Source organism: Centroberyx gerrardi, chromosome 17, assembly GCF_048128805.1.
Source record: "Centroberyx gerrardi isolate f3 chromosome 17, fCenGer3.hap1.cur.20231027, whole genome shotgun sequence".
Classification (NCBI taxonomy): domain Eukaryota; kingdom Metazoa; phylum Chordata; class Actinopteri; order Beryciformes; family Berycidae; genus Centroberyx; species Centroberyx gerrardi.
In genome coordinates this window covers 26,053,565-26,081,462 of record NC_136013.1, presented here as the reverse complement: position 1 = coordinate 26,081,462, position 27,898 = coordinate 26,053,565, and the positions used below count along the sequence as shown (strand labels likewise).

The 27,898-nt window shown below is 42.3% G+C and overlaps 1 protein-coding gene across 1 annotated transcript; it reads left to right on the top strand.

Moving 5' to 3' along the window:
• Positions 1-501: 501 nt before the first annotated feature.
• On the top strand, positions 502-27,527 carry LOC139916486 (coiled-coil domain-containing protein 85C-A-like). Its single transcript, XM_071905386.1, has 6 exons — positions 502-1,139; positions 21,064-21,083; positions 23,407-23,477; positions 25,405-25,497; positions 25,656-25,754; positions 27,438-27,527. The coding sequence occupies exons 1-6, from the start codon at positions 502-504 to the stop codon at positions 27,525-27,527; spliced, it is 1,011 nt and encodes a 336-aa protein (XP_071761487.1).
• The last annotated feature ends 371 nt before the right edge of the window (positions 27,528-27,898 follow it).

The window sequence follows — 27,898 nt, the reverse complement described above, 5'->3', positions numbered from 1 at the left end:
GAGTTTTAGATGGGATTACTGGCTGTAGATGACTGTTATAGGCTACTGCTAAGGAACTGTTACTGCCTATAGAGGACACTGTGTTACTGTCTGTAGAGTTTAGGATTCTCTCTCTCTCTCTCTCTCTCTCTCTCTCTCACTCTCTCTCTCTCTCTCTCTCTCTCTCTCTCTCTCTCTGTCTGTCTGTGTTACTGTGTCTCCTCCCCTGCTCTCCCAGTCCGAGGACCGGCCCAGGTCTCCGGCTTCAAACGGCGTCGCGTCGCGTCTCCAAAAGGAACTTTCAACCGTGGATGCTATAGAAAGTGAAAGAACCGAGGGATTAGAGGCAGCTCAGCCTTATTTGGGTCAACTGCGCCCGGCGTGTGCGTTAGGATTCGCACGTCCTCTGTAGTGAATCTACTCGGAATCTATCATGAATTTGGTCTTAATAATATCTTCACCGTCGACGCTCGGTTAGAAGACACCGCGTTTATTTAGATAGTATCGGATACCAGCGGGGATATGGAAGGGGCGGAGGTGAGCCAGCTGCCCGACGAGGAGCTGCTGATGCTGGGCAAGGAGGACCTGGTCCGGAGGCTGAGGAGGCTGGAGAGCCGCAACATGGACCTGATGCTGGAGCACGGGAACATGATGAAGGACGTGAACCGGAGCCTGCAGGTCCACCTCCACGAGATCCGCAGTCTGAAGGAGGTCAACCAGAAGCTGCAGGACGATAACCACGAGCTCCGAGAGCTGTGCTGCTTTCTGGATGATGACCGACAGAAGGGCAAGAAGCTGTCGCGGGAGTGGCAGCGGTTCGGCCGCTACACGGCCAGCGTCCTGTGGAAAGATGTCGGACTGTACCAGCAGAAGCTGAAGGAGCTGGAGGCCAGCCAGGAGGCGCTGAGGACGGAGAACCTGGAGCTGAAGGAGATCGTCCTGATGCTGGATGAGGAGAGGAGCGGAGCCGGGTCGCGGAGCTCCATCGACAGCCAGTCCAGCCTGAGCAACCTGAACGGGTCGGTGCCCGTCCGGGACGTCGGGGATGGTAGTAGTACGTCCAGTACCGGGAGCGCCGGTAGTCCCGACCACCACCACAACCACTTACACAAACCATCAGAGGGCAAGATGGCATCTCTGAGGAGGTCTATGGACGACCTGTCCGGCTCTCACTTCCATAGAGCCACCACTGGACTCAATGGTAAGTTTTACTAATGCTGCTCATGATTAGACTCTAATACTAGCAAGGCCAATGAATCAGTGAAGAGAAGGTCAACAAACCGTCTACTGAAGGGGGTAAATAGCCTACATAAAACTGGCCTACTGTTGTGTGATTTTGAACATCTAACACTGGTTGGTACAGACAGTGGCTGTAGGAAAAGTTATAGAGGGACATTTTGAAAGCTGATATTTTAATTCTAAAATTCAAAACAACAGTCAGTTGGCTTTTCTAGTGTTAAAATAGCTGTAAACCCATATTTGTAGAAAATGAAAAAAAAGAAAAGGCACTTCAACTACAGTTTCTTTACTGGCTGGAAATTGCAAGTTGACTGAGGTTATGTCGATGTGTAGGCTATTTGTTGTTCTAATGTAGTAAAACTCACTGAGTGAATTTAAGACAAATGTCAAGTGTTTATTAGTTGAATCTACTAATTGATAAACTGCACTCCAGTGTTAGTGGTTAATTATTCTTGATTTGTGAGGAGGTTTTTGAGGATCAAAAGCGGCCTACTGATTAGTAATTTTTATTCATAATTATAATTTATCATTATTTTCATTTTTTCCCAGAAACAGATCTATGATCCCCCTACCTAGATTTATAACAAGTCTTTATTCTGTAACTTTATTCAAACATGAAGAAAGAAGGGTTTCTGGAGAGTTAACTCAAATGCAATACATGCTGGAAAGTCTGCTAATAAGCTGTTTTATGTCTATTGAAACCATTATATGATCAGTTTAGTGAACTCCATAAAATGTTCAACTCATCATTCAACTCATGAACTCAACTCTTGGTAACTAGCAACTGTAAATTGAAAGTGAAGCATAGGAGTTACTCATTAAATATGAGTTAGTTTCACTATGCTGCACTATGAGTTTTTACAGCATACAAATCATAGATTCAAAGTATTCAGGGTTAATATTTCATTAACATTCACAGATTACAGAACTCCAGTGAACTTTATAGCCAACTGTGTAAAATCTAACTACACCACTACTTCACATCTACAACCACAGCAGAGGGAGCGAGGCTATAGAACAGCCCAGTCAGGATCATTCAACTTCTTGATTTAAATGTAGACAAGGAGTCAGCTAAGAACAGAAACTGTCTAGTAAAACACAATGACTGTTCTCACACTGACAAACCACTGGCAGAACTCTATGTATTGTACATATTTAATATAGTGACAGCCATAATTACTGTTTACACATGCTGAAAGAATAAGAGGTAAAAGGTCAGGGCTTGGATGCATGATGCTTCTGATTTATAGGACGCACAAACTTTAGTACTATTTACTTCAGAGGCAAACTGGTTTCCTTGGCTGAGATACTTTTAAGATGCAGTGTGCGTGTGTGTGTGTGTGTGTGTGTGTGTGCGTGCATGTGTGTGAGGGATGTATCAGATGCGAGTCCTCACCTTGTCTTCACCCTGCAGGAAGAGAGGGAATGTTTGTTGAGAAACCACTTGACACATCAGCCTGAGAACTTTGTTGCTACTCTGCTGATTGTAGCCTGCAGGTGCCTGGTGGCAAGGAAAGAAGCAATTCTTTAATCATTTGCACACATGCAAGCTTATTTGGATGTGTATGGTGACGGATAAGGCCTGTGCGTGTTTCATACATATTTTCATGGCTAATATGAAAGATAATAACAGTATAACAGCCCTGTGATGGACTGGCGACCTGTCCAGGGTGTTTCTCTGCCTTCCCAGTGCATGCTGGGATAGGCTGCAGTTGCCCTGTGACCCTGAATAGGAACAAGTGTGTAAAGAAAATGAATGAATGAATGAATAAAGCTATTGGTCAAAAAGTATAAGGTCAGACTGAACAACCAATGATGATTATAGTTCTAGCACTTTAAGGAGATGTGTAAGAAGAGGTGAGCACCTTCTTCTAGAACAGTGGTTCTCAACGTGGGGTCTGGGGACCACCAGGGGTCCTTGAGCGGGTTCCAGGGGGTCTCCAGTAAATTGATGAAATGTTAAACTTCACCATCATTTCATTTACAAGAAGTTAGAGAATGTGGAATAATTACTATTTTGGTCATAGTTTCACTGTTATCTCTCTACCTACAATACAGATAGTCATGGAATTCTGGGCAAAATCATATCTAGCAATAAAAATATTCTCCGATTTGGGTCCGAGAGACAAAATCTCATCAAATGGGGGTCTGTGGCTCTAGAAGACAACAAGTTATTATTTTGTCAAGGTCACTTGGTCAGTGTTATCTATGAGATTTGGGCATTTGCACAGTTCTCACAGTTCTGTGAGAAACACACAAGATGTTACTTTTAGAGTTCAATCTTATAATGTTGAAGCAGATTCAGTATTCTTGAGTTTTAGGCACTTAAGTTATAAATATAGGTCAAAGGCTACATAGTAAGTGAGCATATAGGACTGTTGCTTAGTATAGGTACTTTTCCATTTCTTCCTCAACACCTTAAAACCTCAGTCTGGGCTAACACACCTTTGGATCAGACTGGGTTTGTTACTGTATCTCGCAGTGACCTTGTTGTTTCGCTCACACACAGACTGAGACGGCTCTCTGGTGACAGTTTGCCTGGCCCGGCTCGGCCTCGGCTCTTTACGGGCAAAGTCAGATCTAATGAGGATTTAGCGCCCTCGCTGGCGCTGTCGGGATGCTAAGTCGCGTCAGCAAGTCACCTCGTTCAAAACACAGCCGGAGGTGGATAGGGGCAGCATTGCCAGTTAGCTGTCAACCCTCTTTCTCTCCCAATATGTTCTATGTGAGGATCAAGGTATTAGCATTTCACCGCTGCGAAAGCCTTGTATACTACTGGTGAACATACTTGTTTGGCAGGTTTGGCTGTCCAAAACCTGCTGACTGGGACTTAGCAGAAACAAAACATCCCAAATATTTCGTAGGTGTTATTTAAAAAAAAAAAAACATGTAGAAAAATAAGCACTAAGTGAAAAAAATTTATCGTTTCAGACTCTACTTTCTCCTTGTCAAGCAATATGTTCAAGTGTACGTACTTGAATACATTGAAAAACACCACACTGTGAAGGATAATACTGTGACAGAACGCTCCTATGCATGGACCTTTTGTCCACAGTTCATCCCAGTCAGTGAGGGAAATGTGCAGAGTCAGATCGCTGACTGGCCGGCAGTCTCTGTTACAGTGCTATTGTCTAAACCCTGAGCTCAGTCAAACCTGGCATGGGACGCTTTGGCCTAGATTCACTACAGGTTTGAACAGAGAAGAATGAGCACTGTATCATGTAATGTAATGACCAAAAACAATAATCTTTCTGCTGTTTCTATTCTGGTTGATGTCTGTCTATTTGGGCTGATGATCAGGGGTGGAAAGAGTACTAAAACATTCTACTCCAGTAGAAGTGCTGTTACTTTGCTGATATTTTACTTAAGTAGAAGTAAAACTACTGGTGTAAAAATCTACTTAAGTAAAAGTAAAAACTAGCTCATTTAAAATGTACTCAGACTAAAAGTTATTGAGTTACTTTTTAGAAAAGAAAATGTTGTTAGATGTGATTTTTTTCCCCGGGCAATTTTAAAAGGACTAGAGGACAGAGTTCAAACTAGATTATTTTAATCGGAAAAATAAATAAAATAAAGTGCACAAACAAAGTAAAGCTGTATTACTCTTCTCTTCTCAGCTCATTGACCATTCACTGAATGGCTCCACAATTTGTCAATTCTCATTGGTCCAGTTTCTGTTGCCTATGGAGAGCCACAGAATCTGTCCTCTGTAATGTGATGTTTAAAATGTAGCGAAGTACAATACTTAAGCAAAAATGTACTTAAGTAAAAGTAAAATTAAAGACTTTAAAAAATACTCAAAAAAGTAAAAGCACAAAAAAGCTACTCAATTACAGTAACATGAGTAAATGTAATTAGTTACTTCCACTTTTGCTGATGATTACTCTAACTCTGTGGCTGAGGTTTCACTTTCTATTGATTGTATTAATGTTGGTTGACTCAATCCTGGTTGCTGTTTTACATTCTGGTTGTGGTGGACCTTTCAGCTTCTGTATCTATTTTGGTTGATATTTCATATTTGACTCTCACTCTGTCACTTCCCGCTGATGTTTGATACTTGTAGAGGTCGGAGTGGGAGGGACCTGGCTGTCAGAGGTAGAACCTGTTTATTGGTTGGCCTTGCTCGCCGGCTTATTAAATCAACCTATATGTCCTGCTGACTCTCTCCTCTAAGGCTGGTTATTTACAAGCTGCAGGGCAGACGTTCAGCCCGCTCCTAATTTACACCCCGATGTGCGTCCCACCTGCGCATGAGAACTCACTTGTTCAGATTGCAGTGACTGTAAATAATTTTCAGCACCTGGCTGGAAATGCCTGGGTAGTCTGTCACCAACCTGCGTGTATGCATGTGTGTGTGTGTGTGTGTGTGTGTGTTAGAGCGGGAGAAAGGGAAGACACTGAGTGATTTATTTTTTTTCATTTTGAAGGCAGCAGACCCAGTGTGTATGTTTGCAGAGGGTGTTATGTCTCTTTCTGCTAACAGCTAGGATATAGCTCTTGTTTTTATCACTTACCAATTTATTTCTAAGCAATGTGGATGTTGTTGTTCATTTGTTACATCGTATTGTGGTTGTATTGAATTGTGAAGCCCATATTGCGTATCAAATCACGTTGTGAGATATGCATATTGACCCATCCCTATGATTAGAGATCAGGTTTTCAGTGTTTGCAGCAGCAGGGCGAAACAGTGACGCCGCTGCCATATGTCTGTGGTAGGAAACGATAGTGTCTGTGGGAAATGTTGCACATGAGGGCCGATGGGTGGCAAGATTTATTTCCTACCGCAGCAACTTATCACGCCCGGAGGCACGATTCCATGTTCTCTGCCAGCGTTTGGGCGAAGGCCATCTCTCTTTACAAGGATAGGCCTATCCCAGAACGTGTAAATAAATACAGCAACAGACTGAAAGCTCTTTGAAAAATGATGCATTTCAGTGGTGATTTTTTTTTTTACAAAGTTTAAACAAGGTTGAAAACATCCCGATAAAATAACACGAAGGCATGAAATACAGGAAGACTTGGCGCACCCTGGCCTGCCCTTCCTACTGAGACAAATGTGGGATTGTTATTGCTGCAGCCATCCAAAGACATTCACACACACCATTGTTTCGCACTAATGAGGGTCAAACAATTGTCTAAAATCAAATATTGAGGAAAACTGGCGGCTATTCAAGATGGATTAGAGGATGTGGGCCATAATTCTGCCATTACAAGCTGTTAATTACAAATATGTGCCCTTAATCCTCCCATAGCTGCAAAAACATTGAACTCATCATAATTACACGTGCGGATAAGCAGCCTCTTGCAAGATGCTCACTTGAGCTGATGGCTAATGTAAATCAAGGCATGTCCACCTTCACATGATCACCTTCACAGTCCATTTGTACGCTCCTTTCCTTACACACCCTGTGTATATGTGTAGCGCTCCCATTGGTTTCCTGTTGTAAAACAAGACATCTGCATGAATTATTGGCAAAGACATCAAATATGATATGAATTTTTTCCATACTTTTTCACATTTTCAACATAGACATCCCAATACACATACATCCCAAAGAAAACAATCGACTGCCCGTTTTAATTTGTATTATAATTGGGTCTCTGCATATGTCAGTAGCAGTAAAAGCCAGTGGTGGAGGTTGTCGACACTCTACCTCCCATTAAGAAAAGCTTGACACCAACCTAGCTGATGGGAGCCTGACTGGGCCCATTCACGTGAAAATGGGAGACGCTTTATAGGCCGTGACCAATGCAAAAATAAATGCAGAAAAGCCGGCCCAGAGATGGCGAGGTGGTCCGATCCCACCAGAACCTTCTCTCAGCTTTCCTCTCGTCTAAATAAAGACATCAAAAGTAGACCCGTAAGAATGTCAGTGATAAAGAGCCGCCTTCAGGTCTTTGCGTGTATCTTCAACTCTACCGTGACATAAAATGCAGAATTTGAATCTGTTGGCGGTTTCTGTTATTATTATTATTATATGTTATTATTCTGATTTACTCATTTTCAGTTTGGCAATAAACTTTACTTTGACTTTACTTGACAGTTCAAATATCACGTGAGTATGGCTTGATTGAAAATAGTAGGAAGTAGGTAGAAATTTAGATGACCCATAGTTTACTAAGGCTGGTTGAGTCGTATCTTATCAGCCCACGTAGACACACACTTTGTCTCTCTCTTTCACTTGATAAAGAATGAGTGTATCCTGTCTGAGATGACTCTGACCGCTGTGACCACTTACTGTTGTAAATCACTCTAAACCCCACAGTGATCAATCCTAATGAGAGAGCCAACATGTACTTGGACAAAGCAATAAAATTAAAAGCCTTTCAAATGTGTCACACTATCCAGCCACAGCAGTGCCAAGATTGCTCTAACAGCTGCGGCTGTCTTTGATGTGTGTGTATGTTTGTGTATGTGAGAGAGAGAGGAGTGTGTCTCTCCTATATTGGACTATTAGTGTGTGTGGCTTATTGACTGTCTGTATTGGACTCCATAACTGCAGCGCTGAGCATAGCCACCATAAAGACAAGGCTCAGAGAGGCGTTTTGCAGGAATGATGATCCCTCTGAAAAAAGCCAGAGCCTCCAGACAGTCACCTATGACCAGGGCTGTCGTCAGGGTCACATTCAGGTCTTGTTTTAGTGTGCAGATACCATTTCAGCCCCTCTTCCCATGGCTATAGAGGTTTTGCAGTTGTGTCACAAACCTCCTATGAACCATGCCTGGCACCATCATGGAGGTCCAGTGGAGAATTGGGCGGGTGCAAATAATGTCTAACTATAGAAAAGAGACATACCTGAAAAGATTTGTTGTGTAAAGGTAGAAGTGAATAGTCTGATGAGGTAGACTTGTTTCCAAATGTAGGTTACTGTGACACAGGTCTTGTCTTTAGCCCTAGTTTCTACTCCCGTCATCTCAGTTAACCTGAACAACCTGCTTTTGTTCATAACCTGGTTTTTGGCTTTGTTAGCTAGCTAACTAGCCAGCAGGCTAATTTAGCCAATTAAGCAAATGATGGTAATGTTGACATGCAACTGCTAGCCACCAGTGACGCTACAGCTTTTGCTAGATATGTTAGCTAGTGTGCAAATCAGACGTACAAGACAATGTCCATTGACCAGATAAAATGGTTTGCTAAATAACAAGCATGTATTGTCTAAAGAAAAAAATATCAGATGGATCAGTTCCCTGTCTAAAACAGCACAGAAATTAACCATTTCCATTCAATTCAGTTGAGACGGCCAGGATGTACGTTGAGAAACGCAATCAGATGTTCACAGGCACTGTTGCCCAAGAGCTGAGGACTTCCAATATGGCCGCCAGAGGGTATGTAACGTCGCCTGAAAGCCCTATAGTCAGCCAGAGTTGAAGTGGGCAGGGGAAGGCTGACGTCTCCAGTCCCTGGCAAACCTGATTCCTTTTTACTGAGGGGCAGTGCCTTGGGTGCCTCTTCCTTTATACGTCAATAGTAGACGGTGCATGCCACACAGGTGATCTGCAGGCCACCACAGGGTTACAGACGAGAGACAGTGCAAAATACTGCTAGGTTTATTAGAGGGGTGAGGTTGAATTCCTGGAGAATTCATGTTACCTCATATCACTACCTCATATCGGTTTTGAGAAGAGGATGACTAAGTTTGCTAGTACCCGGCACTTGTATGATCCATCCTAGAAAGATTTAAGAAATTAAATAAAAGCAGTCTGAATGCTGGGAAGGCAACAATACCAGCCTATTACATTATCCTGTTCTCGTCCTTGTATTCATTTCTCCTGTAAAGTAACAATATGGAACTTTTTGCCTTGAGGCATCAAAATGTATTGTTGGTCCCACCCCCCTCCACCTCAGCTGGTTTCCCGCCCCAACACTTGTCACTGATCTTGATGAGCTGTCTACCTTGAAACGGCATCTAGCCTGAGACTGAGGTAACTGGCAACAAAAAGCAGATGGCGAACGCAGCCAGTGTCTGCTGTACTTTTAGCTTTGCTGTTCTTTGTTTTCTTACTGCTTCGCTCCATCGTTGCTGTTGCTATGACTTCCCTGCTCTGTGGCTGCTAGCCTCACCTTGTGCCTTGATAGCCACGACCCACATATGTCCCCAACATTATTGAGACGCCAATTTTAGGCAAACTATTTCAATGCCAAAAAGTTTAGATAGGTTTAAGTAAATTCTATAAGATTGACTTAAAGTTGCCATCTGTGCAGTGTGTGAAGTACATGTTCTGTGCAACCTGACATAAAAGATGTGTACGTGTTAGAGGCCACATATAATGCACAGACATAGACATGTAGTACAATAAATTAACCATGTGTCCTGCTAGATACCTGTTGTTGAGAACCTCCAGACCTGGGTGTTTATTGACCCAACATCTCAAACTAGAGCTACCGTTAGAGTTGATCTATTAGAGTACATGAAATTATAAAGAGACATTGTCCTAGTCCTTCACCCCAGATTAGCACTCTTGGTATGGGATACTTGGTAAATCATTTGGTTCGGTCATACCGAAGCATTAATACTTTGGCGCCACATCGTATCCTGAAAGCTGCACAAACAGTTCAGACATCTCAAATCTCCCATTTACCTCAACAAGCTTTACAAAAGATAAAGCCACTGAGTCAGGAATCCGGACTGCAGTAGATTCCTGGTTGGGTTGTCCTTTGATGCCTGCAGATTGCTAAGAGATCAGGTGTGTCCATATACATCTGCCCTGATGAGCTAATCCATCAGGACAGGAAGATGGAGAGCACAGTAGGGACTTTGTTCCCCAGAACCCACCAGGTCAGATGAGCACCCCTGCCCCCCTGATAATCTACCATGTCACTGCTTGTTTAGTCATGCATTTTTTGGGGTCAGTAACATGAAACGGTGACACAGATCAAAGCTTCATTGAATGTTCTGGAACAACCTAGAAGCAGATGCATATTTTCCAAATTTCGGTCCACATCAACTTCATCAACTTCTCCATTCAACAACTTTGAAGTAGTTTGGGGTTTCACATGAATGCTGCTATGAATGCATCCGTACTGGTATAGAGGTTATCCAAGGTATAAAGACTAGTTTTGTTCACGTTTTTTCACATTTGATAACGTTCTCAGTGGGAAGAGGAGAGGGTGCTTCATTTTTGTCAAGCAGATCAGTGGGGGTGTCCTGGTGGCTCAGTTAGCTAGGGTGTATAGCCTACCATGTACTAGCAACGTCATCCCCATCTCTCCTGTCTTTCTCCACCATAAGCTATCCAATAAAGCAGAATTATCTTGTCTCCCGGTTCCCTTTTCCGCCAATGCCCCATCAAGAGGCCTTTAACCTCTTGCCAGGCCGTCACTGTAAATAAGAATTTGTTCTTTGTTGTTTGTTTGTTCTTAATTGACTTACCTGGTTAAATAAAGGTTAAATAATCAAAAACTCCATGTCCAACATTAGAACTTGTTAGCTGCTCTAAATATCTCAATCTGTTTGTAGGCAGGAAAGGCCTTTAGCCTTTTCTGCCGAGTATGAACTTCTCCAAAGTTGACGTTTCGTAGCAGCTCATAAAAGCAACTGTTTTCTCTTCCTCCACCGCAGCATTGCGTGTTAACTCCCTAAGGATCCAGTAATTGCGGCTATCCATAACTAGCTCACAGACAGCTACTCAATGGCCCTCTGGGGACCCATGATTTAGGGTGGAGGAGAGGGCAAGGCCCAGTGGGAGGACTGGACAACTTGTGCTGGTGGGTTTTTATAGAAAACTTACATCCCAGTGACTCAAGGTAGGATGTCCTCCATATTTTTCTTGCTTTCTTGTTGATTCTTCACGTTTCCTGCAAAGCATAACCGTACAGACTAAGACTGTTCCAATATGCTTTAGTACTTCGATCAAAGTACAGGCTGCATCCTTGCCCAGTCAAAAGCCCCATTTCCTAGATGTCCAATCCAGTTTGTTGTGGCTTCTCAGAAGACCTGGAGGCGAGTTGATTTATTTATATGGACAACATGGCTAATGAGTTTACATCCAGGAAGGCCTGTGTGTTTGTTCATGGAGGTTTTCTAGTCTGGCGGTATGAAGGGTTGAAAGGCCCCTTCACATCTCCTCCCCTGTTTAGAAAAGACAGGAGTGCCTCTTGGCCCTATCTGTGTTAGGCATTGCTCTGAGTGTGTGTGTGTGTGTGTGTGTGTGTGTGTGTGTGTGTGTGTGAATGATTTACAGCGTGCGACGGCGAGGCAGGCTGTGTTGTTATGATAATGAGGCAGCATGGGAAGGTCTTTGTCTGTGTGTGTGGAGCTATGAAAAGATTTGAACACACCATGGGAGAATAAGCCCCATTTCTACAGCAGTCCCTCTTTGCTGATGGAAAAGCAAAGCAAATGGGTGTGTATCCACGGTCATTTATGTGTGTATGTGTGATTTTTTTTTTAGGAATTCTCACTATTATACGCAATAACTAATGTAGACGTATTGCAGTGCCTATAATGGATGCTTGTATTTCTCACAAAAGTTGGGCTAGTAGGCAGATCTTTCCTTAGCACCCCCTCCTATCTATTTGTCTGCCTCTTTCTCTCTCTCTCTCTCTCTCTCTCTCTCTCTCTCTCACACACACACACACACACACACACACACACACATACACACACAGAGTGGACAGATGGACATGTGTTGGGCCAGAGGGGAGTCTGTCCTTGGCGTCTCACCCAGGAGAATAGCCTGTTTGGGAAGCAGTAATCGTCCTTAAAGTCTCGCTTATGAACCTCAAAATGACTCTTTGAAACAATTCTACCATTCACTCTCTCTCTCTCTCTCTCCTTCCCTCCTCAGTGGATTCTGTGATAATGTGATCAGTTTACAGGCGTTATAGCTTGGCATGAGTATCTGTGTGGTGAATCCATGTAAAACCAGGGTCTCTGAAACACACTGCGATGATTCAAATATTCCCTCACAAAGCCAAGCTCTGAAATGGCTCATAATGGGTTTGGTTTTTGGCGCTTGCCGAGAGTAATAATTGTTTATTTTCTGACCTAAATGTCAGCCTCAAACTCTGCCAGAGCTATCAGTTGCATCATGTCTCTCCATTTTATTGCAGTGATATCGGGGTGAGAATAATTAAGCTAACAGTTATTTCTTTAATCATTTGAAACAGATTATTATGCAACTCTCCCACTGGGAAAAATGGTTGTGCTGTGATTTGTTTTCATTTGGAAAATATTACAAAGCACTATTACACTTTGAGGCTAGCCACGTATCTTTTTAAAACCTACAAGATTTTTTTTTTAACCGTGAAAAACCAAACAAACACTCAACTAAAACCAAGCGCGACTCCCGTTTAAGATAATGAGTTCACTTTTGGCTAAACATTAGCTTGGCCTAGCATCACAGGGATTTGCTGAGAAAAGCCGCCTGGTCAGGAATTCCCACATTCCAGCACACATAATGGGGGAAGAGCACTGTGGGAAAAAAGGCGCGTCGAGGAAACAACAACACAGCATTGTTTTGCACTACATAAATGGAAGAGTCCCAGTCACCTGCTGGGCTGGTTCCAGTAAGGAAGTGGTTAAATCAACGTAATGGGGAATTTGCACAGCAGCTTTACTGAATGTAAATCAGTTGAATACATAAATCAATGTGTGTGTGTCTGCACATAGGTAAATAAATCATCCAAAATGTGTGTGTGTGCACCGGTGAATGAAACTTTCCATTTCTGCTAACAACACTGTTGAGGCAGAGTGTTTTTTCTGCTGCCAGCTGTATGTTCTGCTGGCTCAGAGTTTCCTGTGCTTTGTCTTTGTTACTAACTGTAACACACAGCATGTGAAAGGTTTCCACATGACAGACTCTACATTCAGACCAGTATTGAAGCCCGAAAGCTGAGGCAGGTCTCTGGGATTGGTTTATTTTGAAAAGTCCACCATCTTACACTGTTGGATATCATCGATTTGTGATGTGCAATGCATTCCAGGAGTTATTTTGTGAAGAAGTGTTGGAATTTACTTTTTCGATGTACCCACTTTCCCTCCCCTCGACCTGCCTCGTCTACATCTATTTAAGTTAGTGGTTTCCTGCGTTTCCCACAATGCCTTACGACAAGCTAGCTAGCCAACTAGCTCATGAAAATTATGTGTGTCTGCATTGCATTGTTAATGTAATTAATTACTGGATAAAGTAACAACATTGCATTGTTGTATTAAACAGTGTTTATTACTTCATAAAGGGTGTAACATTTTTAAACCAATGATGTAACAATAATATTGTCTATATTACTCGTTTTTTTACATTCTTCTTTTTTGTATGAATGATTGCATTATTTGTCATTATTACATCATCAGTAAAAAATGTTATACCCCTTATGAAGTAATAATCACTGATCCATGTAACAATGTGATGTTATATTATTCAGGAATTTATTACATTAACCGTTTTTTTCAACCCATTTGAAGGACATTTTTTAACTTTTGTTATTATATCATCAGTTGCTATATTCATGCAGGGGCTATGTCTGTATGCCTTTAACAGAAATATGTGAAAAGACAAATTCTAGCTACTTTGTGTAAATAGTTAATTAAATAGTTAGTTAGTTACTTAATTTAAAGGGGCAGAGCAAAGAAAATGTGCAAATATTGTTAGTTAGCTTAATTTTAATGTAAAGTAGCATGTCATCAGTGAAGGGCTAAACACTTGTAAACTCACTGAAGAAACCTGTTGTTTTTGACACATATGTTGATATACTTTTATCATGCTATAAGCTAACTTTGAAGAGTGACTGAATAAATGACATAATATTATTAGTGTCCAATTTCAGTCCAAAACCGTTCAGCTTTTGTGAATTTTCCAGTGGCATTATTGTCAAATCCCTGCAGACTAACTAGCACTAACACAGGAGCTAGCAATATGAGGGCTAATAATGAGCACAGTTGGATTGTTTTCAACCAGTAGTTGGCCTCTTGATTTAATCTGATGCAATCTCTTAATCCTTCCAGCTCACTCTAATGTCATGTCAGGGCTTATTTTAGAGTTTCGCAGAGTTTCTGCTTTTAAAGGAATCAGTTTTCTTGCATGTGTGGTTCAAAACGCTGCAAAAATGTGATGTGTGTGCAGCAGTGCAGCTGGCTTTGAAATGTAGTTATTCTCTCATTCTTTGGATAGCTCACCCTGAAACTCATGTCATGTGATTGTGTCTTTTCTCTGTCAACCTCACCCCAGACAGAGCAAGGGTGTGGGTGTGTGTTTGTGTGTGTGTGTGCGTGTGTGTGTGCGCGCGCTGTGCTCTGGCCATCTGTCCGACAGTATTGTCTGCCTGACAATGGGGTGCAGGGCTCTTCAAAGGCTCACCATACTGAATAGGAGCATCACATCACCCCCTAAAACACACACACACACACACACACACTCTCTCTCTCTCTCTCTCTCTCTCTCTCTCTCTCTCTCTCTGTGCTCCAGTTCTAGTCTAATCATGTGTTGTGTTCGTGTGGAGTGTGCTGGACTTCAGGAGCCTTTGAGTGCCCTAGCCTCTCAGCCTGTGCTGCCCAGATAACACAGTGACAGGAGAGGTTAGCCTCCAGGGCTAGTTAGGGTCAAAGGTCAGCCTCTCCTATCTACCCCCTGGTTTTATGGTAGCCATATCTCTAGCCTGAAGGTTTCTATAGAGGCCCCTCCTGCTCCAGCCTGGACTCATAGCTATTTGCTTTATGGTGGCCATATTTGATTTAGGTCATATGGAAACTCAACCTGTCTCAACCTGTCTTTGGACAAAATAAATTAAAATATATACCAAAATTATCCTTCAGTATGGTGGAGAGATGAGCAGAGCTGGAGAAAGTCCAAATCAAACACTACAGCATCTGGATTGAAGGAAATATCCATGATGTTGATCCATAACATTAGCTAATGTTAGCGGTCAGGTACTTTTAATCTTTAATCTATAACCCAACCAGGTCAAATTGTATAAATTGTAGCTGACACTTCGTTTTAAAAGCAGTCTGAACAAGCTAAAGACACCTAACTCTAGTGTTAGCTAGCAGACACAGCTAACATAAACAATTTGCACTACTAAGGATATGAATCATAATTTTAGCTAACTACCAATGCTACGAGTAAAGACTGTTAATGCTGACATTAATAAGATAGTTAGTTGTTTGTTTTGGAGATAATGTTAACAACATGATGTAACTGACTAACATTAGCTAACGTCAACATCAATTCAGTTGATAGCCTTTGATTTGGACCTTCTCCAGCTCTCTCCACCATAGGATACTTTGGTGTAGATCTCTTTTCTCTTTTTGAGTTTGCCTGTTTCCATCTGCTTTGCTGTGTTCCGGGTAAGGTTTCCCACCCAGAAACAAATCAGATATGGCCGCTGTGTAAAGGAGTCCAAGGGAGTGTGAACATGGTTTTGATTGGTAGAAGTCATCGCGTTTGAAAGAAGTATGAAAATAAATTGCAAATAAATGCCTTCTTTTCACAGTGTTATTCCACTGCCAAAGCAGAGTTCAGTCTGAAGTTGTCATATGTCGACATATGGATGTTGCCATACGTATTTCCAGTTGACAGTATTATCTAGTATGGCCAGAAACATGCCCAGCCGATGATCCAGCAGATTTATGTGTGCTTAAGCTTGTCCAAGCCAGGAGGCCAGAGAGAGGACCTATTCCTATGTCATATTCCTCCTGTTCTGGATTTTGCTGAGTCAGATGCTGTTAGTTACAGGAAGTGCTGCACATTTCAAGGGATTATGTCTACCTGCAACTACAGTTTGTGTCTCTGTTTGGAGGTTTAAATATCAGATCTCTCATATTCAAATCCACAAACATATGAGACTTGCTGAACCCGCCGATTAGCAACAAACCCAATGTCAAAGTGATACTTCACTTTGCTAGAGCATTCTTTTACTGAACAGTCAACCACCTGTTTTATGGACCATAGTGTATGGAAGTAGTCTAATAATTGTACTTATAAACACATCTACAAACAAGGAAAAGTATATCCTAAATATATTATTTATGTGTCCCAGATAATACTTTTAATTTGATGTTTTTTTCATTTGATGACATTGAAAACCGGCTTAAAAAAGCATGAACTCTGGTTAAAAACGACCAATCAACTTACAAGTCTCAGTTATTTAAACCCACTAATGAGCCGACAGTGGACAAACCAACCAAACAATGTTGTCTTACATGTCGCCTGGCCTCAACTAGCCTGACAGTGTAAACAGCAATTTGAATTTCAACCTGATTATGTGACAGTAAGTCTCATGAAAAGCAGGGGAAATAAGCATGTCAACAGCGAACTGTGTCAATAATCGTTAAGTGTCAGTGTATCTATGCAAAGCATGACCTCATGATATAGCATGTCTCTGTTCAACTGGGCCAGCCGCATCTCAGCAACACACACACACACAAACATGCACAAGCCAGCCACCTGAGAGGAGTCTATATTCTTTAAGGGCATTATAGTGATGAAGTGATGCTTTGTGATTTAGAAAACTGTATTAATAACAGTCATATCTGAGAGAGTTAAACAAAACTTAAATGTTTTTTTGTTTTTTTTTTCTTTCCAAAAGGAGTTTTACTTTCATGCCAGCAATTATTTTGCAAGAGCGCTAAGTAGGTGCAACTTTTTCCAAATGATGGGTGACTCATTTTGGAATGAAACTTGGCTAACGTCACATCATCATGCGGTTTAGTCGAACACCAATGAACGTTTCTCTTCTTTTTCATTTTTGACCATTTCTGCCACTGGAATTGTTTCCTTGGAAGTTGCAAATGCTAATGTATTCATTCATAACACACACACACACACACACACACACACACACACACACACACACACACAGGCATACACATCCACACTTTGCCTTGAATATGGATATTCGGGAGTCTCAGAAGTTGTCCGTGGGGGGATATTGAAAAATGTGGCCCAATAAAATCCAAGTAGGGGGCAAAGTTGTATTAGATGAGGCTTATGAGACCAAAGCAGACCTGAGTTCAGTTTGACCGGAGGGGAGGTTTCTATGTTCCAATACACTGAAGAGCCCTGGGCTGCCTCTGAACTTTGGCCAGGTAGGAGTGTTTGCCTTTGGTGGGTTTGCCCGATAGAAAAACACAACCTTTTATATATGATGTTGGCTAGTGAATGGCATAGGCTTTTTGAATGTGCCACAAACATGTCAGCTAATGGCTGATTTGTCTGCACTGATTTTTTCACAGCAATGGAAAATTACCAGAGCTGGAAGCTTTCGAGGAAGGAAAGTAGTATAAGGAAACACCTGGAAAACAACTGGAGCCGCTTTGACAAAGACGCCTAACCACTGAGTGATACTGACAAATAGTGCTTCAAAATACCCCAAAATATCACTCACTCACTCACTGGTCACTTCTCTGGTCTCCATGTAGTTTGATGCCCTGAACATTTTCAGAATTAGACATTTGAAATGACCAACAGACAGGATCGGGGATGGTGTTAGTATAGAGGTTAGAGAAGCAGGCTTGTGATCGGAAGGTTGCCAGTTTGAGAGAGAGAGAGAGAGAAAGAAAGAGAGAGAGAAAGTCATTGGATGTGTGCTGACTGACTGTAATTCAAGGATACCCTCTGTCCTGTCCTGTGCTTTTATTTTGTCAGCATTGTCTCTTCCTTTGTGTGTGCGTGTGTATATGTGTGTGTGTGTGTGTGTGTTTTGCTCTGAGGTCAGCATTGTCTTGGCCGGTGACTTTCACAGCAATGTCCCAGTCATTGACCGATGGCTAGGTGGCTTGTGTGTGTGTGTGTGTGTGTGTGTGTGTGTGTGTGTATTTGTGTGGGTATTAATGAAACTGAATAAGCTGCACACTGCTCTAAAATAAATATAAAGTCAATGTGCAATAAATATAAAGTCACAGAGCAGTGTGCGGCTTATTCATTTCCCAGCAGTCAGTACCTCATTGTGTGTGCGTTCTACCACTTTTTGATATTTGTCTGTGTACAACATATGAAAATGTTCATTCTGAGATAGCTGCATATCCTTGTGTAATATTTTCAAAATATATCCATGAAAATGTAAGTCTTTGATAAGCGAAGGTGTTAGTTAGGTTTAGTACGTTTGTTACTTAGCAAACAACTGGCTTGGTTTTGATCATTTGATTGTTTTGAATGTGTCAGGAAGTTGATGTCCAGTATGTTTTAACAAGTGATACTATTTGCATCAATGCACAGCCGACCAAAACTGTGTAATAATAACGAGGCAGCACTTTAAAAACATTAGTGAACAGTGTTACAAACTAATGCGTTTCTATAATCACATTACTTTTTCCTGTAACAGAATTGTTCCAGTTTCAGTAATATTGCAGTTACTGATCGAACAGAAAGGTTGTTACTTGCGTTACATTCTTTAGCCTCTTTGACCTCTATTTTTGGTGTAATATCTATAAAAGTTTTCCCTCGTCTTATCCTGCCTTCAAGTCATATCAGAATTATTGGAATTACAGTAGAGCGACATGAACAAGCCAACAAAGTGGTAGATACGACTCGCAAAGTCAGAAAGAATTTTTGGTTTTTGGACAGCTTTACAACAATCATCTCAACCTCCATCGTCAAAAAAGCCCACCAAAGGCTCTTTTTTTCCACGCCATCTCATAACGTTCCAGGGTGGAAGGGGATGCTGCAGTTCTACAGAACAGTGATAGCAAGTGTACTAACCTTCAAAATAACCGTGTGGTTTGGCAACTCCACAGCTCAGTGAGCTTGACCAGTGAACTACAGCTTTCAGCTTTAATCAAGAAAAGCAAATGATCCCAAACCATTAGAGATTATCAACACAGCTAAAATGGAGGCTCAACTCAGAGCCAAAGAGCAAGAGGATTTAACCCTGAAGAACACCATCAGGAAGATGGAGCAGAGAAGAAGAAGCAATTCAGTTTGGTGGGCATCCCAGGTGAGGATGAAGGAGGAGAAGCTGTCCTTCCTCAGGAAAGCTCTGACTGAATCTGAGAGCAGACAAAAAACATCCAACAGAGAGGAAGAGAAATTGAGAGCGGGAGAGCATGGAGGAGAAGTTGCAGAAGGCCTTGGAGGACAGGGAGGAGACGGTGCGAGAGCTGATGGAGAAGGACCCCAAGATCCAAACCCTCCATGAAACCATCGAAACTCTCACTGTGGAGAAACAGAAGATGCCCTCCGTCATCGCTGCTCTTGAGGCCCAGTCCATCTCTTTCTCCCAGAGCTGGGAGAAAGAGAAGGAAGAGATGGAGAGAGAGAAAGACGCCATGCAGAACAGAATTAAGGCGATTGAGGAAATCAGCATGGCACAGGTGACAGAGAAGGACACAGAGATAAAACGTCTCTGTCAAAATCATGAGTCTGTCATGAGGGAGAAGGCAGAGATGACCGCCACCATCACTGGAGGCGATATTCGATATCGCAGGAATATTGCGATATTCACGAAATATCGTGATACTCGATAATATCGATTATCGGCCCAAGCCTAACCAAGACGTAATTTGCTGTTAACAAGTCGTGTTCATTTCACGTTTTTCTGTGAGATCAGTCTGAAACACAACATCCAATTTATCAAAGCATCTAATACGGCAACACAGCAATGTGAAACTCAGGGAAAAACAACCCCACAAGGAGGCCTCCACTGCCAACGACGAATGCACATTGACTAAACAACAGAAGCTGGATTTCAGAGCAGGACACACTGGTGGACAGTTACTCATCAGAACAAGCACGGATCCTGTACAGACCCATGGCACGTGTGTTCAATGCGTGTGTTCTATGCACTGCACACCGACACAGTTCAATCACCTAGTTCCATAACGTTACTTAAATACCACAAGATGGTAACGTTACCACAGAACTTGAATGGATAGAACGGTCCTTCAACTTTTTATCATGGTAATTTGGCTAGTACAGCATAAAATGGCGACTATGGAATTTTAAGGGTTAGTTGCCATGGTGACAACGTAAGTCAAGTCTGTCACATTCTGTGCAGATGAGTCTGTTAGCATACTGTCAAAACTCAACTGAAAGCTAACGTTAGCGACGAAGCTAACGTAGCTTTATCAAAGACTACTTCTCTCTATAGCTCTTCTAGTCAACATTAGCATGTTAGCAATCCATGACAGCAAGGAGACAGAGAAGCTGCTTTGGTTCTTGCTGTAAAACCTCTCAGCTCAGTGACTTGCTGTAAGTCTGTTTATACAGAAGCTAGCCCAACAGTATACGTAAAAATGGCCGCTGCTCCGACCGTCCTGGAACGCTAACTTAAATGGGAACGACTGTTCTACCCATTCAAGTTCTTTGAACGTTACCTATTGTTAAAGTTTGCAGGGCAGCAGAAGACGTGTTACACAGGCGAGTTTGGAGCAAATTGTGGAATGTTAAGTTTAGCTTTTGTTTTCACACCGGCAGACCCTGTGGATTGAATGCAATGCTGCTGGTCTGCTGTCTGTGCATCTCACATGACAGACATGATGTGATGCGCACATCAGGTGCATCAGAGCTCGATTTAGATCACTTTCTATACACTGACCAACTTGATTTTGTGCCTCTGTATGGGAAACACTGCATCTCTGCATCAGTCAAAGATGCCCTCTAGAGGCCATCTGACGAAGCGCAGGCTCGATGGGGGGGGTAACGGAAAGCAATGTGACGAGTAATGTAATGTATGTAATGTATTACTGCTCCTGTAGAGTAATTAATGTAATGTAATGTAATGTAATTACTTTATAAAGGAGTAATAAGTAAAGAGTAATTGATTACATTTTCCAAGTAACTTGCCCAACACTGGGCAACAACTCAACTAGCAGAATCAGCAGCATCAGCTGGTCTATAAAGGTTACTACCACAGACATTTCAGACAGGAGAGTTCAACAAGGACCTAATGAAAATACTACAGGCTGTTAGAGATCAGCACATGGAGATGCTGGCCCTTCTGGTAAGCAGAAACATTTCACTGATTAACAAAAAAGGGGCTGTTTAAAATTTGTGTTGCCAATTCCTGTACAGGCCTTTGTATGTTGTGATTTCTGAGATCTGTCTATCTTCAAGACGTTTTTGTTGAAAAGCTAAACGTGGCGTATCGTATCCTCATTCATCAGTCTATTTTACTGTTTTGATCCTCCCATGCCGGTCGAATAACGTAAAGAATAACTGTTCGTACTGCAGGCATCTGGATGGCAGCCTGCAAGGCTCAAATTACTGACAGAATGACAGAGAGTGAGAGAGAGAGAGAGAGAGAGAGAATTGGTGGGGAACAATATGTTCTCTGTTTGCTTTAGCAGCCCCACTAACCTTCTACTCCCTTCCTCCATACAGCCCAGCTACATCATTGAAATCAGTTATACCTTGCAGTAGTGTGTGTGTGTGTGTGTGTGTGCGTGTTCAGTGTAATTGAAATCATTCCTGGGTGGACCCATACATAGAAGCTCCCCAATTCGCAGGACTGTACTTCCCAGCCTGTGTGTGTGTGTGTGTGTGTGTGTGTGTGTGTGTGTGGAGAGCTGCAGAAAGCACTGAGTGTGTGTTCTACAGCTTAGTCATTCATTGGCATATGGCATCCAATCCAATGCAATTCTTTGCATCAATACACAACAAGGACCGCTTTCTTACTGCAGTTCAATAAATGAACAGGAATATAGAGAATATACAGATATAGTGATTGCTAACAGTACAACAGGACTGCATATACAGAGCAAAGAAACAGTACACAACAAACCCAATGAGATGTCAAGCATCTTGTTTTGGTACGAGCAGTAGTAGAGTTATTTTTAGCCCTGACACTGTTTCCTCCAGGTATTCCAGGTATTTTTATCCTGCTGGAGAACCCCATTATGCTGGCAACAAGGGAGGGACGAGAGGAATAAAATAGTGCAGATGGCTGTTGCTAATAGCTGGGACAGTTGCAGTAGATCTGTACAACAGATGTGTGTGTACCTAAATGTGTGTGTGCTTGTGTGCAGTGCATGTACGTGTGATTACGTGTCAGTGTGCGACGTGCAGTGTGTCACTCTCTTGTACAGTGCAGGACAGCGTGTGTGTGTGTGTGTGTGCAGTACTGGGCTGGCTGGCTGCAGGTCAGGTAATCCTGCTGTACCGAGTTGGATTAGAGCCGAGGTCACAAGGAAGCAAAGAGGCTTACTGCCACACAACACATCGCTCCAGCCTTCTCTCTTTCACTTTTTGTTTCATCTCCCCTCTTCTCTCCTTTTCTGCCTCTCTATCTTAGCCTTTTTGGCTGTTTGGCTGTCTCTTGCATTGACTTGCTTTCTGTCTCACTCTATTTTTCCATCTATCCCAACATAAATGCCTTGAAAAATGTTTTTGACATACTTTTGTATGAGTTGTTGGGCTACAGCTGCAGCAGGCATTATTATGATAGGATCAGAAGCTGTGGATTAGTTACAGTTTCCTGTGTGTGTGAGTTAAAGAGTGTGTGCATTTGAGAGTGTGTATGCATTTAAGTGAATGAGTGCTTGAGAGCATATATGCCTGTATTTGTTCATTATGCATAGCTACATGTTGGCGTTGTGTGTGTGTATGAATATGAAACACTGCACTCAAGTACTTACAGTATTCTAGCAAATTCCTTATTTTCTTTCAGGTTTTTCCTGGAGTTGAACTACTACTGTATGTCCATTGTACTCAATACTGGTTTGAAAATGGCACATTCCTACATCGGTTTGGGTATCAACAACTAGAACCGAGCAATTTTAGGATTAGGGAGCTTAAATGGAGTCAGCATGGGAAGGTCAACAATGGAGGTCTCAACAGTATGTGGGGATTAAGTTTGAGAGGGCTGCTAAGCATCTCACAAACATGCCAATCAAGGCCCAATAGGGAGAAACTGGCAGCAGTGGGGATTGGAATATACTGGGTTGAAACTGGGCTCAGGTATCAGTGTGCTGGGGCTAGTAGACAGTGTGGATGTACACAAGTCAGAAAATATATTGGCAAAGGCATGAGCCAATCAGGAAATGTCATGCTTTAGATAATAGTATTAGTATAATTATTAGATTATACCGTTATATTAGGTAGAGAATATGGCTGAATTTCACAGGCTGTACACTGAGGTAAAAGCATGGGAAAATTTGAATAATGTGGCTTAGAAGCTGCGATGAACAGTCACCCTGGCCTGAATTTGACAGAACTTTATTATTGCTGATACTCGCTCAGTCTAAGATCATGGGTCAAATGTGCTTTTTCATGACTGATAATGCTTCCTTTTGGCCTTTCTCATTCAGATGCGTCAGCCAGCTACATCCGACAGCTGGAGAACAAGGTGAGGATGCTGGAGGACAACAACAAGCAGCTACTGTCACAGGTAACTACCGTCACTGTCCTCTATCACATGCCATGGTGGGTGCTCTTATTATGGTGGATGCTAGCTTCTGGTTTTCCCTGCTAGGACCAGAGGATGTGTTAGTGATTGGACTTGTACTATTGATCCCTCTATGGATAGTAGAGGAGAGGATCCAGAGGGACACTGTTAGCAGATGTTAAATACTTTACCTGGATTCAAGTAGTGGGGACAGGGTTAATGCAACTTGTCCTGACCACCTGTACATCCATAAACATAACTCATACTAGGCTGGATAAGACCATCACCTAGTCATGGCTCACCTCTCCAAAGTTGAATGTAAAGCTTCTACAAGATGCCTCCTTTTGTTGGAGTTTTGAGGAGTTCTGGGCAAAGTGGAGGGAGAAAATTTGAGATTTTGAATCCCTGAGCTTGTGGTGAGGTGCTGGCGAGGTTTCTCCACAGCTGAGGCTAGGAGGGCGTTTCACTAGAGAGGAGTATTAGAAGAAGTGGAAAATGAGCTGGTCGCATAGTACAAGGTGGTGGCTGCAGCAGAATGTGTCTGAGCTCTGTAGGGGATCTGGGAGCATATCTGCAGGAGCAGCAAGAAGGGCTAGGTTCTCTTTGTTAAAGGAGATGGATGACACCAGCTTCTTCTTTTTTTGGACTAGAAAAGAAACGGGTACCATTTAATTCTTTGAAAGTGAGAAATAGGGTTTTGTAATCAGTTCTTCTCCCTCTCTGTCTGTCTATGTCTCTCTCTCCCTCTCTGTCTATGTCTCTCTCTCTTTCTCTCTCTCCCTCTGTCGATGTCTCTCTCCCAGGTGAATGGTGGGGAAGTGAAGACGTTGAGGAAGGGTTTGTCTCTGTACCATTCCGAGTCTCAGCTCTCACACTACCAGGACAGCATGCTCAATGTACGTACACTGCCACCTAACAAAAATGTGTGTGTGTGTGTGTGTGTGTGTGTGTGTGTGTGTGTGTGTGATTGTGAGACTTCGCAATAACCTAGAAGCAATAACGGTTCACTCTCAAAACATAACATGCGCTCATATGAGAAACCCCCTGCCTTGTTTATCTAGCTTTGGTTGTCTCTACCAAAAGCTAGCTTGTCCTTTAGCCCCTCAACTCTCTCTCCCTCCTTCAGTTCAATTCAATTCAATTCAATTCAATTCAATTCAATTCAATTCAATGAGTGCATTATTGGCATGACACTGTGAAGGAAAGAATGAAATATATTCAGTACGGATAGTAAAATAAGTAAAATACAAACAGATTGGTGGTCTACAGTTTTACTCTTCATTCTGTATTGCTTTCATTTCCCTTCATGTGTGACAACAATCTAACTTTTTGCAGCTGAAATTACAAGACTCTTCTCATATGAAGTTAGTTATCCTGCCAGTGTTACTCCCTGTTATGGTCTATACAAATTAGGGTCTATATAAAATTTTTCTTGATCTATCAAAAGCTCAAACTAATTTCTATCATTACCTAAGGTATGAATGCTGACAGTTGTACTGACACATCAAAATTTAAAGGGAAATGTGAGCTCGACTACCAACTACCAGAAGCAGGACCTCCTATATTGACCTATTAACAAGCTCATGTGACCGATTGATTGATCCTCTCCTGCTTTACTGCAGCCACAGCAGGTTTACTGCAACTCCGGTCACCATGGGAATGCATATTCCTCCCTCAGCTTTACTGCTCTTCCTGTTCCTCTCTCACTTCCTCTCCTTCCCCTTACTATCTTTTCCTCATGTAGGCTGATAGTCTACTGTCTATATATAGACTGCTATGTGTGGTCTATAGTATGTTTTGAACTATTTTGCCCTGTATGTGAAGTCCTGTTGTACTGTTGTCACTATGTTCCATATTTTCTATATTCCTGTTGTGCTTGGTGATTAAAATGATTGTGATTGTGATCAGTGGGTGTCTCCTGCCTCCCCAGGGTGCCAGTCGGACCCCCAGCGGTGAACCCTCCCCTACAGGGACCTATCTCCCCCCTGGGCAGAAACCGGAGGCTGTGGTCCATGCCATGAAGGTAGGCCTCACTCCAGCCTACATCTACTGTGCTCAGAGAAAAAATCCCTCTGTCCAGTTTAGGGATGTGCACAAGTGTGCACAAAACTTTATCATGGTGATGATGACTTTATCATGGTGCGTGTGTGTGTGTGTGTGTGTGTGTGTGTGTGTGTACAGGTGCTGGAGGTCCATGAAAAGCTGGACAGGCAGATCCCAGAGGACTACAATGAAGATCTCAGTGAGAAAGAGAAGGCCATTGTCAGAGAAATGTGCAATGTAGGTTGCAGCCTAAACTTCTGCCTTTCTTTCATACCATATTAGATATTAGATACCCATACCACACACACTAGATTCCCATCCCAGTGTACATTCTCAGTATGTGAACTCTTCTGGTGCATCCTGCACGTATGGAGCAAAGCCTACACAATAACAAAGCCTGAGTGCCACCTGTTGGTCAACTCTTGTAACACTCAGTAATCGTGACCAAGTGACAACTAGCTTAGCGCTAGTTACCTGCTTGCTAGCTGTGAGAGTCTTGGTAAATAATGTAATAACATCAAGTCACTCACTGCTGAACTGAACAACTAATGTGACTGCAAACATTTAGCAAGGCCTACTACACTAACATTACATCCTCAACAAAGGATTAAACCCACTTAAAAAGTCCAACAAACAACGTGCAAAACCCAAATCAAACAATGTAACGTAATTGTAAAATGACACAGCTTACCTTATAAGGAAATCAGGGAACTTGAAATTAATAGCTAGCCAAACGCTTCCACAAGCAATTTGAATTGTATAAAAATATGAAATGCAAAAAATCTATCTTCCAATGCAACTGCAGTGAAAACTAGCATTAGCAGTAGCAGCATCAGCTGGTCTATAAAGGTTACTGCCACAGGTATTTCAGACATGGCAGTTCAAAAAGGACCTAATGAAAATATTACAGGCTCTAAGACATATCGGCCCTTCTGGCAAGCAGAAAAACCACATGGATGCCTAAACTTTGATGCATTGTTTTCTAGCAGTAGGCTACTCATGCTGTGCAGCATTGTGGACAGTTTTTTACCCTACTAATTTCCAGTCAAGCTGTCTAATCAAAGCTGGAGAACAGTATAACACGGTGGCATTGTCATGCTCTTGTTGGAGGAAACTTTGCCCATTGAACGATTTTAAATTCAGTATCATAAAACAGCTTAGCCTTCAGTAGGTAAGATTAGAGGAAACTTCAGTGATTCCTGTGGGGAAATTTGGTCATCGCTTCAGCAAAAAGTAATATTGTAGGATACAACAGAGAAATATATAATATAGGCTAAAAATAAAAAATTTAATACAAACAACAATAGAGCAATACACGAGTCAATATATGAATCAATATATGAATGGGAAGTATGTGAAAAAGTATGGATTGCAGCATTATTAGGGTGTGCAAAGTAGGACTTATTGAGGCAAAGAAGAGTTGAGTCTATATAAATTTAAAATGTAAAATGATTATGCAGTGTGAAATAGGTGGGAAGGTATTAGCATATATGTAGTACATAACAATGAAAGGGATACGTATGTGTGTGTGTGTGTGTGTGTGTGCATGCATGCATGCATGTTCTCCATAATGTGGCCTCCAGGCTGATCACTCAGCAGTTGTGATGGTCCATTGCACTCAACCCTAACCCAGGGAGAAACAAAAGGCACTATTCATAACGCAGAGACACTCTGCCCTTATTAATCGCACATACACACACACACACACACACACACACTTGCTCACTCATACTCATGTTCACCATGCTCTCTGGCTCTGTAATGTCCTATTTTAAATTCTTGCTAAATTCACTCACTGAATTTGTTATATTGTTTATATTCCATTTTCCGTTGTATGCGACCCAGTTTCCCCACAAGGATCAGTATAGTTTCATCTAATCTGATGTTATTGTCTGACACCGTGTTGTCTCTCCTTCTCAGGTGGTTTGGAGAAAGCTGGGTGACGCTGCTGGGTCCAAGCCTTCAGTCCGACAGCAGCTCTCAGGCAACCAATACAAAGGGCCTTTATAGTTGTCAGACATCAAGCGAAGTCACCAGTGGTCCCAGTAGATCTACACCACCGGTTTGGACTGGAAACCCTCAGCACTGTGTTGGCTCTCTTGGCTATTGAACTACGGCCTCCTCAGCCTAACCCAAACCCCCTGGCCATGTCAAAACGGACTCTCCTACACCACAGGCTTGCCGGATCATAGTTTCCCGAAAGCCAAGACTGGAAGACTATTGACAGTCTCAGATTTGGTGTCCAGCTGTTTGAAGGATGACATTGTGGGTTTGGGGTACCCATGTCAGCCGTTTTCTAGAGCCAGTCCCAAGATGTGGGTGACGGAGAAGACAGCAACAGAATTTTCAAACGGCCATGCATTCTTTGTCCATGTTGGACA

Coding starts and splice junctions, on each gene's coding strand:
- LOC139916486 (XM_071905386.1), top strand. CDS start 502: ATGGAAGGGGCGGAGGTGAGCCAGCTGCCCGACGAGGAGCTGCTGATG. Junction 25,498..25,655: donor CTGTGGTCCATGCCATGAAG/GTAGGCCTCACT, acceptor GTGTGTGTACAG/GTGCTGGAGGTCCATGAAAA. Junction 25,755..27,437: donor TTGTCAGAGAAATGTGCAAT/GTAGGTTGCAGC, acceptor TCTCCTTCTCAG/GTGGTTTGGAGAAAGCTGGG.